The sequence below is a fragment of the Takifugu rubripes genome, chromosome 13, assembly GCF_901000725.2.
Source record: "Takifugu rubripes chromosome 13, fTakRub1.2, whole genome shotgun sequence".
In the NCBI taxonomy this organism is placed as follows: Eukaryota; Metazoa; Chordata; class Actinopteri; order Tetraodontiformes; family Tetraodontidae; genus Takifugu; species Takifugu rubripes.
Window position 1 is genome coordinate 9,090,074 of NC_042297.1, and position 20,644 is coordinate 9,110,717.

The 20,644-nt window shown below is 39.2% G+C and overlaps 1 protein-coding gene across 3 annotated transcripts; it reads left to right on the forward strand.

Moving 5' to 3' along the window:
- Positions 1-1,181: 1,181 nt before the first annotated feature.
- slc6a2 (solute carrier family 6 member 2) lies at positions 1,182-20,380 on the forward strand. 3 transcript variants are annotated; one of them, XM_011609695.2, is made up of 15 exons: positions 1,182-1,470; positions 1,887-2,223; positions 3,143-3,274; positions 5,868-6,105; positions 12,110-12,248; positions 12,439-12,573; positions 13,347-13,450; positions 14,616-14,740; positions 15,664-15,776; positions 16,319-16,447; positions 16,969-17,068; positions 17,258-17,358; positions 17,695-17,862; positions 18,126-18,197; positions 18,316-20,380. In XM_011609695.2, the coding sequence occupies exons 2-15, from the start codon at positions 1,938-1,940 to the stop codon at positions 18,337-18,339; spliced, it is 1,866 nt and encodes a 621-aa protein (XP_011607997.1). In that variant the 5' UTR covers positions 1,182-1,470; positions 1,887-1,937; the 3' UTR covers positions 18,340-20,380. The 3 variants fall into 3 exon arrangements, with proteins under 3 accessions (XP_011607997.1, XP_003969582.1, XP_011607998.1); XM_003969533.3 differs by having other exon boundaries at positions 1,183-1,421; XM_011609696.2 differs by lacking the exon at positions 1,182-1,470 and adding an exon at positions 1,525-1,800.
- The last annotated feature ends 264 nt before the right edge of the window (positions 20,381-20,644 follow it).

Consider the following 20,644-nt stretch of genomic DNA (forward strand, 5'->3'; position numbering starts at 1 on the left):
CAAACACACACACACACACAGACACACACGTGTATTTGCCTCTTAATCATAGTGGAGTGGAAGTATTTAGTAACACAAATTGGGATGATGGAGCAGAGAGTGCTTGTAAAACTCTCGACCATGCTAAAGATCAGACGGGAGCAGAAGCGGCAACTGTCGTCGTGACCCTGCCCAAATGCAGGGGTTAAATTTAAAGGGTCATCGGGTGACTGCTGAGAGTTCCCGTCTAGTTTTATTAGGCTTTCATCCCTTAGGTCAACATCTCAGAGCGTTCAGAGTTCCTAGATGACCGAGGTAAAAGCCATTATTTTGCCTTGAGCTGTGCACTCCCCTTCAGGTTAGAGGTTAAGCTACACTTGTTAGTGTCTGTGCTCAGTATGTCTCAAAACACGCACTTACCATACATTCACTGGTCACTTCTCATGGACAACTGCAAGTAAACCGAAATATAAATTTAGAAATACATTCCCCACCTAGTAGAAGCTGTTCAGGCATTCATTGCTTCTGCACACCTCCACATGAAAATGCAGAACAATCATTCAAATTTGAAACACAGCAGTGTTAATGATTCCCTGATTTTTTTAAAACTTCTTTTTGTTTGTTTTTGATGCTTTTTTGCAGTTATTTAATCTTCACCAACCAAATGCCCAAACCAACCCTCTTAGGGTTTTGTAAAAACAAGCACTGCAGAGCAAAAAGGACATTCATTGACTTTAATGGCATGAACTGATCAACCATATCTAATAGAAATCATTGCCACTGGCAAAAGCTGCGGTAAAATTGAATTACACATGGAACACAATGCTTTTACGGCTTCTTAGAAAACTGTAATTCAATCTGGTTAGCACAGAGAAGAAACAGATAGACTTGCCCAAATTAAAATATCAGAAAGTTTGGTCGTATGGGATGTTCAAGTAGTAATATAAAACTGTGGGAAAGTGATCAAATATCTGTGTGATGTAAAATTCAAGCCTGATAATACGATGAGGCGCTTGAAACTAAACCCCTAAACGCACCAAACGATTACAAAGTTCACGTGAAGGTTTTGTGACAATGTTTCATTATTAGAAAAAGTTGCAAATGGATCATGTCATAATGTGTCGTGTGCTCCGTCACCAATAGATCGCTGTTTAACTCGCTCCCGTGGACAAATCCGGAGATGCGCACGTTTACGGGAACTTAAGCGCCGCCGAAAAGCGCCCAGCATGTCAACTTCACATCAAACTGGAGAGAAAGTGCTCAATTATAAAATATCACGTGGAAGAGAGAGAGGAAACCGATTTAAAAGCTTCTGACGATTTTATATAGTCTCTGCCGAAGAAGGCGAGTCTTGTAGTTCTTTCAGAATGGGCTGTCTCCCCTCAGACGCATCTGGACAACCGCAGCGTGCGGTCATGGAGAGGTGTTCTTAGCTTGAACAAGTATGGACAAACCCCCTTCAGGGGCAAGCTTTTAATTATTTCGACATAGGTGACGTATTTAAACAGTCTGTTGTTTTTATATATTTATTCACAAGTGCTGTTTTGATTGTGTCAAGAAGTATCAGCTAGTAGAGTGAACATCCGTTTTTGCGCACAGTGCGCTCAGTGCGCGCGGTGACATTAAGAAGAATGCTCTGTCATTGAAGCCTCCTCTATATCAGACTATAGATCCATTTATTTTCATGTTAATAATATACTGACTTAAGCATACCGGGTTTTTAGCAACTCCTAATTCTTGCGAGACCCGTTGTGAAACTTAACGTACAAACTCAGTGTTTCCCTTTCAGCCCATGTGCGCGGACGTTTTGCTCTAATCTCGGTGGAGAACAATTCTTTATTCGTTTGTTGTCAACGTGATTCCCGACCTTATTTAAGCACTCCGTCTCTGATTATCTGCTCTTCCAGAACCCACAGGGGGCCGTGAGAGCAGCCTGGACATCATAGGCACCAGAGAAGATGAATATTATGCCAGAACACAAGCTCTCGTCGGTGGCCCCGCTAAACCAGTGCAACGCGGAGAAAAAGGAGGTTGAACTGATACTGGTAAAGGACCAGAATGGGGTCCAGTACACCAGTTCCTCCATCATCCCTTCCCCCAGCGACCGTGTGGGGCACATCGGAACCGAGGACAACAGGGAAACTTGGGGAAAGAAAATTGACTTTCTACTGTCCGTCATTGGCTTCGCGGTGGACCTGGCAAATGTCTGGAGATTCCCCTACTTGTGCTATAAAAACGGAGGGGGTGAGTAAACTCTATAATTTTTGTAGATTGTTGGGAGTGAATGATGCTTAAAACAGTTACGAGACACAAAGTCGTGCTCAAGCGCCAGCAGGATGCTAAAATCAGTGCAGATTTCTCAAAGCTGTATCTTTACTGCTGATGCCCTTTTTTTAAACTGCTGAAACATTTCTTTGCTGACTTCTCTATGTACCTTAAGTATGATGTTTGTTTATATATTTCTATCTTGAGCTGTTGCACACCTGCTGCTGGTTTGAATGTAATACAATATTTAATCAAAAATATAAACATTACAAATAGTTCAATATTGTAATATTCTATTTTAAGATTATTTATTATTAAATCAGTTGCCATTCATTTTTAACTAATTAAATCCTTTACAAAATGCTGGTGCCAAAGTTTGAACAGTCAGTCTGAATAAAGTTAATGATGAACTTGCACTGGTTTAAAAAGTGCTGAAACATAGCACTGCACTCGGAAAGAGAGGGGAGAAAAACATTCGACTGCACGTGTGTGCACATGCACATGTATGTGTGGAGCTGGGTGAAGGAAACACTGTTCCTCACCGTGTTGGTTCAGTGATGACAGCGGAGCACTCACTAGAAGGTGCGTGCTTTCACTTGCTAAAAGTCAACATGTGCCCACAGCAAAATGGATTAAGTGCAGTGCTGGGGGGGATGAATGTGACAATGTTTGTGTTGGACAGTATTTCAAAAAATGATCATGACAGGTCATTTCCTTTTTGAGCTGGTTGGACTGTGAACCTTCCTGGTCATGTTATAACATATTGTTTTTCCAACAATGTTACAATGATGTGTACTTCTCCCTTTTTTCCCCTTAAAAATGCTCTTATAAATGTGTGTGTGTGTGTGTGTGTACGTGTGCGTGTGTGTTGTTCGTGTTCATCTTTTTTCCTTTGCAGGAGCCTTTCTGATCCCATACATCCTTTTCTTGGTGATTGCGGGGATGCCATTGTTCTACATGGAACTTGCATTGGGTCAGTACAACAGAGAAGGTGCAGCTACAGTTTGGAAAATCTGCCCCGTCTTTAAAGGTGAGATGCTCGTATACCTAAATGAACTTCTGACTCGGTCTAACCTTTTAAACTGCACTTAGAGTTTTATTAAATTGTTTTTTCCCTATCTTGCCCTTTACCTCAATGCTTTGTTATTGTTCTTTCCCCTTTAAGGTTCCAAAGTGTCTGTCCTCTCTGTCACATCACTTTATTCTCTGTTTAAGTTCTTTGGATTGTTTAACTTTTTGCCTTATTGTACTTGCCTGACCAAATCTTTGTCCTAATGTTCAGTTCATGTGACATTCTGATTACAACAAACTGTTATTTATTGCAAATGTTGGTTGCATTAAACAGGACCATATCAAGAGTACACATGCATTATAAGACTAACTGGTGCCAGAAAAATGTACAGCCAGATAGAAGTTTATGAGAAGTTGTTTTTATCCAAAAAAACCTTTCAGTTCCAGTTTCAGTTAAAGTAATAAATCCACTAATCACACATGAAGGAGTTGATTGGACTCGATGTTCCTGCTATTATTTTTCATAAATTATGTTTAATTTAAAAATTTACTGCAAGTACCTAGACTGGACTATTCCCTTAATCCTTGAAGACCCAGATATGGATAACTGATGGATAAAACCATCTATAGTTATGAAAAAAAAAACCATGTGGAACATATAAAACACAGAATGCCATGACATTTTACAATGCAGTTTTACATAATGCACGAGTTCATTTTAGATGTATGAATCTTTAGTCCAAGCTGGTTTGTTATGGAATAGTTGTGGAATAGTAGGGTTCCACCGATGCAAATTATAGGCTCACTGCTCAGTATAGATTAAAGCGAAACTGATAAATTCTAAATTCTAACTAAAATCAAATTAGATATTACTTAAGTGCAAGAAATAATTGTAATAATAATAGGGAAACCTGCAGACGACTGGAAAGGGGGTAAATCTGACACATACGCTTCGGTCTCCCTATGCCAGGCTCTACGTGTAAAGGTTTTCATTTGAAACTTGATCCCAAAGACCCCGGGAAGCCAGGGTGAGAAATTGAGAAATAGGGTGATGTCAGCAGTATCCTGGGGTGCTCAGTTTTTCCAGTTTTTTAGATGAGATATATCGACTTGCTCAGTTCTGTCATTTTTCCCCCAAATCAGTCCAAATAATCCATGCCAGTCACCAAAAAAAACAGGTTTGCGGTTTCAAAACATTCTACAAGAAGCAAAATGTGCCACCATTGCTACATCTAAACAGATGGCACTTCCAGCACCCTGCGATGTTCAGTTTAATTTGACCCAATTTGAAAGAGCAATTTGTGAAATATTGATGTATTGATCTGTGCATTTGAAGGGTGACTGGGGATAACACCCATAGCACCAAACACTGAATGTGTTCTTAATTAAGCCCATATTTATTTACAGTGAAACAGTCTTCACATGAATAAATGATGTAAAAGCTAAAATAGTATCGCTATCCTGTGTATGAATTTATCATTTCACAGTCAACTGTAATGGAAATTATGCAAAGTCAGCTGGGAATCAAACTTAAGACTGCGTTTCCACTGATACAATGGTTGTTCTATATCTTGAGGTTACAGGTGCGGCGTTGGACAGGCTTTTACATCACAGGCTTTTCCCACTTGTCATTTATGAAGTGTTTTGAACACAGCCCATATCTACTTACCAACACTTCATCTACTGCTCAGGGCTGTGGCCAGGATTGAAATTTACAACCCCTGACTAATGCTAAGCTCAAAAGCAGTAAAAAATTGTACTGCAGTAAAATGCAAAGAGAACTGTTTTGTCAGTCTTGTCTGTCCAGGTATGTTAAGTCTTTATTTAAAGTTGTCTGCGTGTATTTAAAACTATGCTTACACAAGATTTTGTCACACTCAAGCATCTTCAAATGCTTGAAGCGTTTTAATGTGCTGCAGGGACTATTTCAAAATAATAGCAAATACAAATTTCCAGTTGCAAATTTTAAATTGACACTGTGACTGCTTTCATTGGCAGCAGCACTTTGGAGGCTTTAAAAGTCTTTTCCTGTCTCAAATGGGAAATTCATGCTGTATGGCTTGACTGTTTTCTTGCAACGACATCACATTCCAGTGGGATGAAAACAGGTTATCCCATCATTTGAAAATGTCTTGGACAGATTTGTGAAAAGTTTTGAAAAAGTGAAAGTACACTGGAGGAAGGGTTTATATGTATCTCAGTCCAGCTGATGTCTTGCTTTAGTCCCCATATTTACGAAAACGAGACAGCGAGACAAGGACAGGACATAACTGTGCAAGCTCGTCAGTTGTCCTTCAGTTATGGGAAATTTCATTTTTTTGGACAATTATGGTTAATCATTGGATAATTGATACAATTATAATTTTTCTGTTTGAGACCCCTTTATTGATTATGATTATAAATAAACATTAATCACGGTTGAGATCTGTGTAGATTGATATCTCTTCTTGTCAAAGTTTACGATGGGAAAAAGACAAAAGATGCTTTTCAGAAAAATAAATTATACAATGTATGTACAACTACAATTCAACAGCCTTGAAATGGACTTTTTGATGCCCACGTAGTTGACTGTTCTGGTCTTTTAAGTAATACTTGACATCTGTGTTCTTCAGGTGTGGGCTACACCGTCATCCTCATAGCGCTCTATGTGGGCTTCTACTACAATGTCATCATTGCCTGGTCCCTTTACTACCTGTTCTCCTCCATGACCAATGAGCTGCCGTGGTTAGGATGTGACAACAGCTGGAACAGTGAAAACTGCACCGACCCCCAAGTCATCAATGGCTCGGTAATCGGCAACGGGACGTCTTACGCCAAGTACAAGATCACCCCGGCAGCAGAGTTCTATGAGTGAGTTAGTCTATGTCTGTGTGTGTCTGTGTGTGTGTGTGTGTGTGCTCTCAGCCATAGTTTGATCAAACACTCTGATGGAACATTCTCTTCTTGAATCACTGCAGTGATAATAATTCTGCTACCAAATATTTCATTTCCACAGCTCCTGACGAAAAACAACACTAAGACAAACAAACCGTCACTGTTTGGTCAAGGCGTGTTTTGTTTATCGGATAAGCATCTGTGTTTGTTTTACTCATTTACTTGAAAAACTTGGCTCGAGTGTTAAGCTGGCTGCAACCCAACTAACATGTCACGTGGAAATGGTGATTTCTCATCGTGTTAATAGACTGTACAAGGGCGTAGGGGGGACTTTAGAAGTGTCGGCAGGTGCACGCTGCAACACATTAAACATCTGTGTCAAACATCTAAATAAGATGTCTTGATGGGCTACGTACCTGCGTTTCCAACTTGCCGGCAACACAAAGTGACCAACTTATTTTCCCCAGTTCTGGTCTGTGTCCGAGGGCCGTCGGGATGGAAACGAGTATGCTAAAACAGGGATATGGTCCCGATTTGCACCTGGTTTTATAGTATACACTAACACAAGCTTGAGAATAACCAGCTACAGCCCTTAAATATAAGTATGTGGACACGGTGTCTCTGGCCGTAACTGTTTTCCTATAAAAAAGTTTACATAAAAAGTTCAAAATGACTCTTTGAAGTGCACACAAAAGCTCCATATGTTTACGTTTCAGACAGTCTGTTCTTTACTAACCTCTGTGGAAAGTGATTGTGCAGTTCAGAGAAGTCGAAGAGGCCATGTGAACTATAGGGACACTCAGAATGCACACAAGTTCCATAAAAGTTCCACTTCTATCACCATCCAGAAGTCCTCATACTTAATATTACTTCTGTTCACATGTGAGAAATCTGCAGCCTGTCGAGCAACAAAAGAGAAAATCAAGCGTGGAGTGAGGCTCCGCTCGGTAGAATAAATCCTCTTAGTCTTGTGCTCAGGAGCAGTGCCACAGCTCTTGAATCTTCTGTATCACAGGTTTTGGAAAGTGAAAGAAAGAATGTTCCATCTTACTGTTGTTTACTTTCAATGCATAATGGAAAAAGCTCACAGTAATATTTGTCTATTTGTCATTCAAAAAAAAGCATTTAACCGATCTATTTTTATTTGGTAAATATTTCCTCAAACATTGCATCATTTGTCAAGACTAACTATGAAAACTTTATAAACAGCCTAAGCAGCTTTTTCTCCATTCATTTCATATTCTTACCCAAACGTGTAAGCATATTCCAGATGTTTTATTCAATATATACTAATTATTTTATAAAGCAAAACTTTATATTAGGTCCGCTTTACTTTAATAGTGTACTCGTGGTTAATGGCCCGCTGCCTCGGTTGACGTAACATGTTGCAACCTATGTAAATATAAGTATAAAAAAAATAAAAAAAATAAAAATATAAAATATAAATACCCCCTACTTGTCTGTTTTCAAATATTAGGGCATGATAGGAGATGTCATAGATAAATACTTGGATAAACAGCAGCAACACATTGTATGATATATACAATTACTTATTTTAAAAAATCCAAATTTTGCTAATTTAACCACATAACTGAGAGGACCCAATAGGGCAATAACCCCACCAGCTGTCCATTTGTATAAACATCATCAATTCCCCTACTCTTTTTCCCCTGGCAATCTGTTCCTCATTCAAGCCCAGGTTCTTTGCCAGAGGGGTCTTTTAAAGTCCCTATGTTGTTTCTAGCAATGCACATTTTGCACAGAAATCTCCGTTGTTTTTCCCGTTTGTTCCTTAGGATGTCCTCAGATGTTGTAATTTCTTTTATTTACTTATGTTCCTATCACCTGGAATTGCCACCCTTCTGTAAATATTTATCTGGAATTTCCACAGGATCTCTTGATCACCCCCTTTGGAGCTGTATTCCATTTTGACCTCTAGTCAAACTTAACTGTTGTAACACATGGTCAAAGCCTTTATTGCACAGTCTGCCCCTTCAGATTTTGTCCAATGTGATAGATGCCCACATCTAAGCTGCTTGATCTCAGAGCCTGGTCTCCTGCAACCATGATCCCTGCTTATGTCTTGTCTTTCTGCCCAGCAATATGCAGCTTTTTTTCTGATATTGGCCACTTCCTCAGTTCAGTGCTGTTACATGCCATGAAGGGGTTTGTCCTTCTCTGAAGGCCAGAACTTTCCTTCCCTTCCATTGGGTTTTCACAGTTGGTTTCTAAGGTATTCACTTAACAATCTGTCACTGGGGACCATCTTTCTGATATCCTCATCGATTTTTGTTGTGCATTCTGAAATGCACTGTGACAATCACCAAGACTCGGCCTTGGTCTTGCAGCTCTATGTACAACCGCAGAGTGCTAGACTTGGGGTGGAATAGCCTAAGAATCATTTGAAACCTTGTTGTTTTATATCAGTGGTCTCTATCGCATCTGTTGACCAAATCATTGTACCAGCAGGGTATCCTCTGACTGCCAGTTTGTACACTAAGTGTATGTCATACAAATCTTGTTCTTTCTAATCAGCTGCAGTATCCCCAGGTACTTGTTCTATCCTTCATATTTGCACTGTTCCTAATGTAATAGTCTGACCCTATATGACTACCCTACCTCTCTTTGTTACTATTCGGCAGCACAATTCCAAATAGTAGTAGATCAGTGAGGCCGTGTTTTGCTAACTATTGGCATACCTTTTGATGATGTCCATATAGAGGAGGTGCTGTAGCTAATACTTGCCCAAGGCAGTATCTAAGTCACTGTAATGATCTTACTGTCAGGATTCAGACCTTTGCACAGCGTGACTTTGTTGCATGCCACACTTAATGCTAGCTTGTGCAGTGGTCTCTAATTTGGCCTCTATATTAATTTTCCACACCCCTGCTGAATTCTTAGAGGCCTGTTGATCTTGTACAGATCCTGCCACTCCAGTATCCATGCATGAGGTACTGAGTCAAAAAAATCTTTTGTAGCCCATCCATTCAGTACACACATTGGTCTGGTCTTGAAGTCTTGAGCAACGTCTGATGTCCATAAGATTCTGTCCTGCTCATCTTTTTCGTGATATACTTATTTATCTTAGCTGTTTGATGACTTCAAGCTGTCCACTGTCTCTAGGTAGTCACTTTCTTTAAGCATTGCTAGGTCTGATCTCAGGGTGAGGGGTGTGGTGCACTCCTAGGAAAACCTTTAGAAAACAAAAAATCAAACAAGTGAATATTCTTTGCAGAGTGACAGAATTGAAAATGTTTTGAAATGACTGTATAACAGTTTTAACTGATGGTCAAGACCGATTGTCTGGAGACACTAGAATAAAGACAAGAATAAACATAAATTAATCATGCATGGCTTCCTCTTAGCCACCAAATTCCTAAAAGCAAATACTGACTTGGCAAACATGGATTCAAAATTTTGGCTTCATTGAATAGTGATCCTATGTGAATGTCTTTATTTCTGAGGATCACAAAAACCACAGATGCTTATCTGATAAGCTGAATTTGTTTCACTTTAAAACCTTGTTACAACTGTTTTCCTCACAGTAATAAATGTAAAAATGAAAACATTTCCTTATTTGCAGTAGTAGGTTCCACTTTAGCACTTATAATGTATATCTTCTAATTATAGCAGCATGTCAAGCATCAAGTGCTCTCAAAAGGAAGGATGTCATAAGCTGTTAATGTAACCTATTTGATTTGATAACTGATTAGTTTGGTCTCTTTAACTCAAAAGGTGTAATAATTCTGACCTAAATTTTTAAGTGATTACGTCTGACATAAATCAAGATTGTCATTCATGTCACATCAGGAAAACACTTTATGTAAGACTAACTTAGAAACTGTACTCAAGGTTATGTGGTGAATTCTGTCTGCTTTATTTGACTTTTCTAGCCTGTAGCATCCAAGACGTTACAGGATCATCTCAACACTTAATTAAAAGTGATGACTGAGATGAAATCTGACCACTTTTCAGCCCTTCAACCTTCATTCCTAATAGCATGTAGCTTGCCGTATGTGTAACAGCATGAACATGCTACAGTTGCTGAACATATGCACCTTATAAAGCTTTTCTTCTGTCAGAACAGCTATGAAATCACTGTCCTTGAAATCACGGACATTTGAAAAAACTGTTCCAGAGGATAAAAGATGCAAAAGCTTAGTTTCAGGATAATGACAGATTTTTTTGTTATATGGGTTTTACATTATAATTATTGCACAAGAGAAAGGATCCAAAAAATGAGCCCGAATTCTCTGGTCAATGATAAAAATTGTCAACCTGAATTTGAAACAAGAAACTAATGACTCATTTGTGACACACCATCTAATTCAACCTTAAATAGCACTTAACAAATAATACTATCCCTTTTTTAGCTATTCTTTTCTGGCACACACATCTATTTTTTTTTACATTGAGCTGGCTCCAGGAAACCCTGTGCAGAGTCTTGCTAACAGTAACACTGAGTGCTAGGATCATAGCATAACCAGCTTAGGGAGTGATGATAAGAGTAAATGTGTTTAAAGTAACTGGTCTACAGGGATTTGGATTTATGTTTCAGTGTGGATTTACTGGCAGTGCACTATCAATGCTATCAGATGTTCAAGGAGGCCTTGGGGCATTACAACACAAAATCAACACTATTCCTCCAAGTCAAAGCATTGGCTGTAAATTTTACTCCCCAAATAACCGCCTCTTCATGCGACTATCTGCATCCCTAAAGACCGTATAGCTTTGAATTTATTATCAACCATAGATAAGTAGATTCTGAAGACATTCGCGGATTCCCCTCGGACTCCTTTTTCCCAGAGTAGTGCAACTTTTCAGTTGTTTCTGTTAGGCTGTAGTGTAAGCAACCTCGGTATCAGATCCAAATCAGGTTCTGCTGTTTATCAACACATAACATCACATGCCAGCCTAATTGAATCTTTCGTGACGCAGGTCTTGGTGGAATGTCAAACAAACAAAACAGAGTATCGGTATCCAATGAAACACATCCTGTTGGTCGCAAGTGATGATTTTTGTGTATGTTGTCGCCGGTGTGTTGAAGTTAGCACCCTTCCCTGATAAAACCAACAATGATATCCAAAAGAGTGTCAACAGCTTGTTCCATTTCAACAACAATGATGCTGAATTTAGTCCAAATTATGAGAATAACAACAGCTAAGTGCTGTTATATAATCAGGCATTAACATTTAAATGACATTTGAAATGACAGGGCACATGTAGCATTTGGTGGCTAATGCTGCCCTCTATTGTCAACTTGTATTTGCAGGATGAAATATAATACAGAATAAAATGACCTGCATGTAAATGCTGAAGTGAGTTTACATATACAAAATATACCAAATAATAGAAGTAATTACTTTGCAAAGAGATTGTATTGACTAAGTCCAGAAGTGATATGTATCTGCAAAAATAGTTTAATAAAAGTTGACACAGAAGAAATATTATCTACTGCCCTGCCAAAAGAGTCGGTAAGTATATAGATTATAGATAATATACGGTTTAAAGTTGTGGGGATGTAATAATGTTTTTTGTTTCCATTGCCATTCTAGTATGACAGGAATGTAACATACACCCAGACCTTATCTCTCTTAAACAAACCAATAAATTCTGAAGCAAACCAGATTTGAGGACTTTATGGATGACCACACCTCAAGCAGAGTAACCTCAGCAGCGTGTGTTTAAACTTATACGAAAAATCAAATTCAATTCAGGAGATGGGGCTCACATCTGAAAAATCTTAAAATTGGAGCAGAGGAGATTCACTTTCTTTTCTTCTTTCTTTTTTTTATCTCACTTTAATCTGGCAGTGAGTTTTAGGAGAATGGTAGATGACCCACTATCTACCATCATCACTGACAGGTTGACAGGAGTTTGGGAGGGAGACCCAAAACACACTCCAAACTCCAGCTTGAGATCTTTGCTGTAAGCACATCTGAGCATGGTTTTCTGATGTTTGTGTGTTGTGCTTCTGTAGACGAGGTGTTCTCCATCTGCACGAGAGTAGGGGCATTCATGACTTGGGCCTGCCTCGCTGGGACCTGAGCTTGTGTCTGGTTGTGGTGGTTTTTATTCTGTTCTTCAGCCTTTGGAAAGGTGTGAAGTCCTCAGGAAAGGTAAAGGATTTGATTTTAAAGCCTTTACCCTGTATTATTAAGTTGATCAAAGGAACAGTCTTATATGTGCTTTATATCTATTGGGTTAAAATTAAAGCCTGACAATGGAACTTTATTTTGGAAGAAAATGCCCATGGTGTAGTGAACAACCCTATTTCCATCCTATTTGTTCACTGTGTGTATATTTCAGGTGGTTTACATCACAGCTACAATGCCCTACGTGGTTCTCTTTGTCCTGTTGATCCGAGGCGTAACCCTGCCCGGGTCAATGGAAGGTATTAAAGCCTACCTCCATATCGACTTCAAGCGGCTCAACAATCTTGAGGTGAGAAAGTGTTTACGGCCGTCAATCCACGCTATGGGATTGTTAATGTGTTCCGCTACACTTCCTTCTTCACATCTGGGGTTTTAATTAAACAGGAGTCCTTTAGAGCTGCCAATTATTATCACTCCCTGAAGTGGAGCATGTCATTCTTCCTTAGCTGAGCCCATGTGTGCACTGTGACCTTAAGGGTTCTGGAAAAGTTCATGAAAGCTCCTCATATTTGTAGCTCAGTTGGTCATTGTTGCTAAATGCTGTATATGCAAGATCGACTCCAGATGTATCCCCTTGTTTGGTTTCTCATAAACGTCCATTAATTCAACACATACATAATGATGGCACAGTCTCACACGCACATACAAAGAATTTAAGCACAGTGGGTGGCATGAAGATGAGCTAGAACTAAAAGGATTCACACACCTTCTTCTCTGGTTTAGCATCACTTATCCATCAGCATGCTGGTGTCATTGGATGAGATCTCCTCACTCAACCCTGTAAAGAAAAATCCTCATGTATAATATTAAGTCATTTGGGAAGGTTGCAACACACAGCAATTGAAAAAAAACCCCACTGGATTCCACAAATCTGTAAGACCAAAGCTTTTAAATGTAGCAACCATAATGTCAAAAACTTCCTTCTAAAGAGAAGGAAAGTACATAAATTATAGAGCAGTAACAGACAAATAACACATAAAAGGAAAGACATTTAAAAAAAAATTGCTCCATAATTTACATAAAATGTACAGGTTTAAAAAAACTCTTCTGGTTACCCTGTAGGTGTGGATCGATGCTGCCACCCAGATTTTCTACTCACTAGGAGCAGGGTTCGGGGTGCTCATTGCATTTGCCAGTTACAACAAATTTGACAACAACTGCTACAGGTAAGAGCCTGAATTGTGTCTGTAGTTTTGGACTGCATTGTGACATCTGCTTATCTGTGAGGGTTCGTCCTCCTCCACCATGTTCACCGGGGCAGGAAAGGATGTTAATCTGTTTAAATTGCACAAATTGCCAGGTGTTCCCAGGGGAGATAAAGTGCAGACCATGAAGGGTTGCAAGATAATGGCCAAAGGCTGAACGATGACGTGAGCAGCTCTACTTCAGAAAAAATACGAGGTCGCACATTGGGCTCATTTGCTATTGTAATATGTTACAGTGGTGCAGTCGGAGGAACAGATTTTACATATGGTGTTTTTCCACCATGACTGCAAACTTTTTACCCTTGCTTCCCAGCTGGTGGAGTCATTATTGCAGACACACCCAGCAGATAACATTGTTCTGCTGACACAGATGTTCCTAACAGTCCATCTCCCAGTACTTCACACTTTCTGTATGATGTGTGAAGATCACTTGCACTGCATTCTCACTGGAATTTTCCCACATGCTAAAGGCATCCCTTATAGAGCTCCTATTCGGGACAGTCATGTAACTGGATTATCTGGTAGCCTTCATATATGCTTTTCCAAAGTGAACTTGGCATGTCTAAAAAATTACAGTATCCAAAGCAACATCAAGGTCTGTCAGTGTTTTTGTTCCACATCACGATTAGGAAAGCGTTTGGACTTCAACGTGTGCATAAAGTGATTTTTTTACTCAATTTACAGCAATCAAATTTAACCATAACAATTTACAGTAATCGCATTAAACCTTTTTTTTTGTCTTCAATGTTTTTGCCTCATAACTAATGCAGTGGTGCTGAATGGTCCTCTGTCCCAAGCAGCACAACTTGGGGTCAACTTGAACCATTCATGTTCACATATTGCAGATTATCAGAGACAGAACAGCTCACTAATTACCACCAAGAGGGAGCTAAGAACAAAATCTTATTAGTCCCAACAGCTGAAGAACCCTTAGAAGACTAGCCAGGGGGATAAAAGGGAAGTAGTGTGTAAGCATTTGGAAACAAGTCATTAGAATCTGTAGATCTCAAATACCCATTTAATTAAACATGATTTACACTTTTGTCAGCGCTTTTTTTTTGTGACTTCAGATTTGACCCAGTGTTTAACAGGTAATAAAAGCCCTGTTGTGCGTGTCTCTCGGCAGGGATGCGCTCCTGACCACCTCAGTGAACTGCGTCACCAGTTTCTTCTCAGGGTTTGTCATCTTCTCTGTGCTTGGTTACATGGCCGACAAACACAAGGTTAGCATAGAGGATGTGGCAACAGAGGGTGAGTGCTGCCGTTCCAGTCACGACTTTGTAAAAAATGTTTTTGGTGTTGATCATTTGAATCAGGAGTTTCAACACAGAAAGTGAACACATGCAGTTCAGAGGATCTGCAGTTTTTGTTCTTAATGAGAGTTCTCCTGCATGATGAGCCAACTGGCTTCAGAACATCACTGAGACAATCAGCATGACTGAGCAACAAGGAGATATTTTAAATTATTTGGGAAACTTAATACACAACATGAAAATGTATGTACGTAACCTCAACAATAAAACTATGTTACTGAGACAGAATGTTCCATATGTGAGGAAATTCTTCACAATATCTGAAATATCTATAGTAATATCTGTTTATGACGTTACAAGGCCCAGTTTGAATTGATGATATTGTATTTTAAAAATGGAAACACAAGTGAGGGTTGCTAAAAAAATGTAGTAAAAGCCCATTTTGTCGTCTTTCAGTCGATATTACTTTTGCTGTAGAGTTGCTGTTTTGCAGTCACTGAGACTATGAGGCCCTGTCTTCAAATGATACATATTCTCCAAATTTGTAATCTCATTTTGGAGCCAGATGACATCCTAATCTACTTAAACTTCTCAGTCTCTGTATATTTCAGTCATTTATGTTTTTCAAAGGGAATTAAGTGTCCTTCAGATACACAGAACCTTGGGTCCGAGTCAGTTAGACCCGAATGTTTTCTCTTTATATTATTATTATTCTCAGTAATTGGCAATAGTTTCTTATTGCATGTTAACATACAGATAAATACAATTTTTGCTCTCAATTTCACTGGAAACTAAATTATTATTTCTTAACCTGAGTTTTTACCAGTTTCTAAAAAAGTCAGTAGAGGTAAATAATGTAAGTGTACAGCATACATCGGTACCATTTATGAATTATTTGTGCGTGGTTCTCTTCGTGTACAGGGGCAGGATTGGTGTTTATCATCTACCCAGAGGCAATTTCTACACTTCCCGGCTCGACGTTTTGGGCCATCCTCTTCTTCATTATGTTACTGACTTTGGGCATCGACAGTGCGGTGAGTCAGTGAACATCACAGCTGCTGCACAGAGCTGAACCATGCTCTTATGACCAAAAGCTGAAACAAACAAATACATATGAGGATCAATGAAAACTGAAATGTGTCATGATAGTTTTGTGACTAGGTCACTTGATCGATGTAAAGAGAATGCTATAATTGTTGCACACCTCAGCTAAGTTAACAACACACACTTTATATGAAAGTTTGTATGCTTTCAACGTACACGTAGGGATTTGGTGTTTAGATAAGCACTGCCTTGGGTTTTAGGTGCCAGTAGTTAAGGACGGTTAGGGTTATGATATCTTATCGTCTCCTGGGGAAAAATGTACCCTGGATCAGAGAACATCAAATAAAACTTACTGTACAGTTTGATAATCCTCCTTTATTGGCTCATAATGTACTGAGACAGTCAACATGTCCAAATTTGATGATGGAAGTTGTGCAGCCATAATTTTCTCATGGAAGAGGTCCTTTAATCGTCATATGATCCAGGCCCATAGGGACGACTAGTCTTTGATCAAGTTCTTTCTCTCCACCAGATGGGTGGCATGGAGGCCGTGATCACAGGCCTAACAGATGAATTCAAGATCCTCAAGAGACACAGGAAGCTCTTCACATTTGCCACAGCCTTCCTTACCTTCCTGTTCGCCCTGCTCTGTGTCACTAATGTCAGTAAACATGTCATAAAAGCATGCCTTACGCACAAACACACCTGTTAATGATTCCGACATGCACGTGGTTTTTGTAGGCAGATTTAGCGAGAACGGCCTGTTTTTGGGATAAATAACAAATGTCATTTAAACCGTATTGAACATCGCTAATAACATTTTCTGATTTAATTTATAAAAGAAAAAAATCTTATTTTGATAAAAATAATTTAATTACAGCTGAATTTGGGGAGGAAACCTGCTCTGTACTTCTTATTCAGAGTTCATCAGTTATTGAGACAGATAACGATTGTGCTCGTGATGCGCATGATTTCGTCCCTTAATTGAATTGATCAATACACCCAATCAGAAAAGTAAATGTGATACGCATCATTTAATGCACACAGTGAAAGTGGCTCACAGTTCATGAGGAGCCTTTTTGTTCACTGTAAACAAGGAATGACCCCGGCCAAAATGAACTATCAATACACTTTTATAATGTGAGTTATGTCCAAATTTCTCGTGTCTTTCTTCCTCTCCAGGGCGGCATCTACGTCCTGACCCTGTTAGACAAGTACGCAGCAGGGACTTCCATTTTATTTGGTGTCCTGATTGAGGCCATTGGAGTGTCTTGGTTTTATGGTAAACAAATTCTACCTTTGCCATTCATGTAAAACATCATTTAATAATAATGAAAACCATTGTTCGTATATATATATATATATATATATATATATATATATATAGACATTAGAGATTAGATAGCTAATTGTCAGCTTCAATCACAAATAACTTTATTGTTTAGAGAGAAACTTTCTATGCTCATTCCAGGCGTGGACCGCTTCAGTGAAGACATCGAGCGGATGATGGGATTTAAGCCAGGCCTGTACTGGAGGCTGTGCTGGAAATTTGTCAGTCCACTTTTTCTGCTGGTGAGTGGATCAAAAGCACTGCAGTTATTGTACTCGACCAGTTGGAGTGGACTGGAATAGCTGGAAGAAGAACTGGAATAATGGCTCATCCCACTCATATTAAGCCAATAAATCACTTTAATTATTTAAAAACAATAAACTCGTCTGAAGGATCAAAAATGCCTGCAGGTACAAAAGGCTCATAGATTGAGAAAAGTAGAGACTCACTAAGATGCGAAAATCCACATATTAAGTATGAATTGGGTGTTCTGGGGGGATACAACTGCATCAAAGTTTAATAATTATATTTCAGTTGTCTTCTTGAGTATTTAACTTCTTTGTCTCTCTTTGTGACAGTTTGTGGTAATAGCCAGTACTCTGACCTCATCGGGCCTGAAGTATGATGAGTACGTCTTCCCTGACTGGGCTAACGTTGTTGGCTGGGGAGTCGCCATGTCCTCCATGTTGTTTGTCCCGTTTTACGCCATATACAAGTTCTTCAGCTTATCAGGATCATTCAAGGAGGTGGGTGTTGCAGCGAAATAAGATTGTAAATTAGTTTGGGTGAGTCGGGGATGGAGGGGGGCTTTCAGACCTGTCCCAGCTCTGTCTAAGTTTTGGTGGAGGTTCAATGTCTGCGAGATAATTAGTGTTTCACCGATTTTGCACATACCTTCTTGAGTCAAGTTTGCCAATTGTGCAAAAAAATACATTTAAGTTGAATTTGAGTGATTTTTAAAAGTACCGGTAGTGTAGTGTAGTGATGTGCTGTAACATATGTGTTTCAGAGGATAGGCTATTGCATCACTCCAGAGCACGAACATCATTTGGTGGCTGAAGGAAACGTCCGACAGTTCAAAGTAAGGCCATTTTTTCTGCTTCTGTGGATATGAAAGCATTGATTGACAATAGTGTTGATAATAATCAATAACTGTCTAACCAGAGCCCAATAGATCATTTGTAAAACTGTCTTTCTAGCTCCGACATTGGCTGGCCATTTGATGATGAATGTGCAGGATTCCTTTGTCAGTTGGTCACAGAACATCTGGAGTTCTTCTGTGCCCTGTGGGTCGGATGGGCCAGGACAGCAGCAGGTTCCATCCTCTCCCAGCTGCCTCCTGTCTTCTCTCTGTGCATTTACTATCCAAGGCATTGTTTGTTGTCTAGTGGCTTCAAGCACTTTGAGTTCAGAAGTATGCCTTTTAACACTTCAGTTACCCTGTACAGCTAAAGCCAAGGGAGGGACAACCAATGGGAAATGTACTGTTATCCACCTGTGATTGTGGATTTTATACTATTTTAATCATCATTGTATAGTTTATGTAGCTAAAATCGAAACCAAAAGATTCCAGCTTCCACCTGGACTAATATACTGTTGGGGACCCAAATGTCCCAGTTTGTTATGGTTAAGTATGTTATTATTATTTGTTGCTTTTCTTTGTTGGAAGAAAGATACTTTCCTTGCTATTACTTTGACAGAGCTGCTTGTCTGCGTCAGTGCCTTATCAAGCTAGACCCTTTGCTTTTAACGATCTAATAAGAGAGAGAGAGAGAGAGAGAGAGAAAATATATATATATAGATATATATTAAAAGATATGTTAACTCAGGAATTATTACAACTAATCTATAGTTTATGAGCGGTAGTGTAATGATTTTATCTACTACTTTGTTATCTTAATCAAAGAGCTGGAGGCCAGCCAGATGATGCCTATCGAAGAGAAGCCAGGTGTGATCGTGTGCTTCAGTGTCGATTCTTGTACTTGCTGTAACAGAAAAGGGAAGATGCACCATTCCAAAGAGCTCCTATATGAACCTAAAGACAAAACATGATTGCACAAATCTGTGCCAGATATCTGCTGTAGGGTCCTATATTTAGCCACTGGGGAAGAGGGTGGAAGGAGGGAGGGGTTGGTCAGATGTAGGCAGGTTCTCAAGTTTGAGGAGTTTTTTTGGAATTATGAGCTAAGCTTGACATCCATGTCATGAACGAAATATCTTTCAATGCGCTGAGCAATGGCAACTATATGCTGAGTGATTGTGCGTCTGTGAGTTTGTGGTTATTCTGCTCAGTTCAGATGGAGCTTCAATTCCTCCCAATCTCACCTCTCTCCACGCTTTGTAGTCAATGATTTCACCTTTACATATATGTGATGTCTATATTGGGTGGTGCAAAAACACACATCCAAAGATGATTTTGCTTGGCCTTCTGTTTGAGCACCCCCAGCTCGTCTGGCTGCTCACTGGATATGCTGAAGCAAGTAAATCAAAAGGCTGTTAGTCACTGTTACTGTTTTGTACTGTTGTTGTGTGACTTTCCTTTATAGACTTTTCCTTCTGTCTGAGGAAATTCTGTGGCTTTTCCTGTTAGAGGACAGCAAGATAACAAGTGTGTGTGTGTGTGTGTGTGTGTGTGTGTGTGTGTGTGTGTGCGTGTGTGTGTGTGTGTGTGATTATGATGTTACTATACAGTACAGAGGACTGTCAACTGTCAGTGTCACATCACTGTATGTTCTGTATCATGTCAATAGCAGGATAATAACTCACACATTTATGTCTCTGGCTTATGAAGGTATCCATTTTCATATCCAGTGCTGAGATGAAATTTTGAAAAATGTATTTGATCCTTTTATTTATTGGATGAAATGTTGAATTTCTGGAATTCTACTTAAAGTATTAACACCACACATAAAGTATATATATATAAGATATAACAATATAGTCTTTTGTTATACATAACCTTGTATTTATCAAGCTGTTTATAACAAAACGTGAATTTAAAGTATTTTAAATGTAACTGTCGAGTCATAACATGGTGTTTAATGTATAGTGGAACTATAGTTGAACTATTTAGGGGAAAAAAAAACTTTATTGTAACCCTGGGCTACAGTGTCACATATATGAATAAATACACCCCTGCATTCACGGACGATGTTTACAAGAATACTGCGTACAATACCAATGTCCTGTTGAAGTGAATGACAGTTATCTTTAAAGAAGTTTGAAGCATATGCAGTATGATAATAAAGGATTTCTTCAACACACAAAGTCTGAACCCTCTGATTTAAAGTGGTTTATTGGGACTGAAAACTACCTGTGACATTGGCTCATTTCCACATTTTCTGTTTCTTTTGTGCCGTTAATCTCAAACATCTTTTATACAGCTGAGCGTCAGGTCTCAGTGCACACACAAACCCCCATTTACATACCACATCAACGTTTTTACCCATTTATGTTTTCTGAAGAACAAAGCGACTTCAGAAATAATCCCAGCATCCCCTCCACCTTTCTTTAAATTCAATTTTTCTC

Bases quoted from the DNA above. Each gene is read 5' to 3' on its own strand.
- slc6a2 (XM_011609695.2), top strand. From the start codon at position 1,938: ATGAATATTATGCCAGAACACAAGCTCTCGTCGGTGGCCCCGCTAAAC. The intron at 6,106-12,109 runs GTGAGTTAGTCT...GTGCTTCTGTAG, and splicing joins CCGGCAGCAGAGTTCTATGA to ACGAGGTGTTCTCCATCTGC. The intron at 17,359-17,694 runs GTGAGTGGATCA...TCTTTGTGACAG, and splicing joins TCAGTCCACTTTTTCTGCTG to TTTGTGGTAATAGCCAGTAC.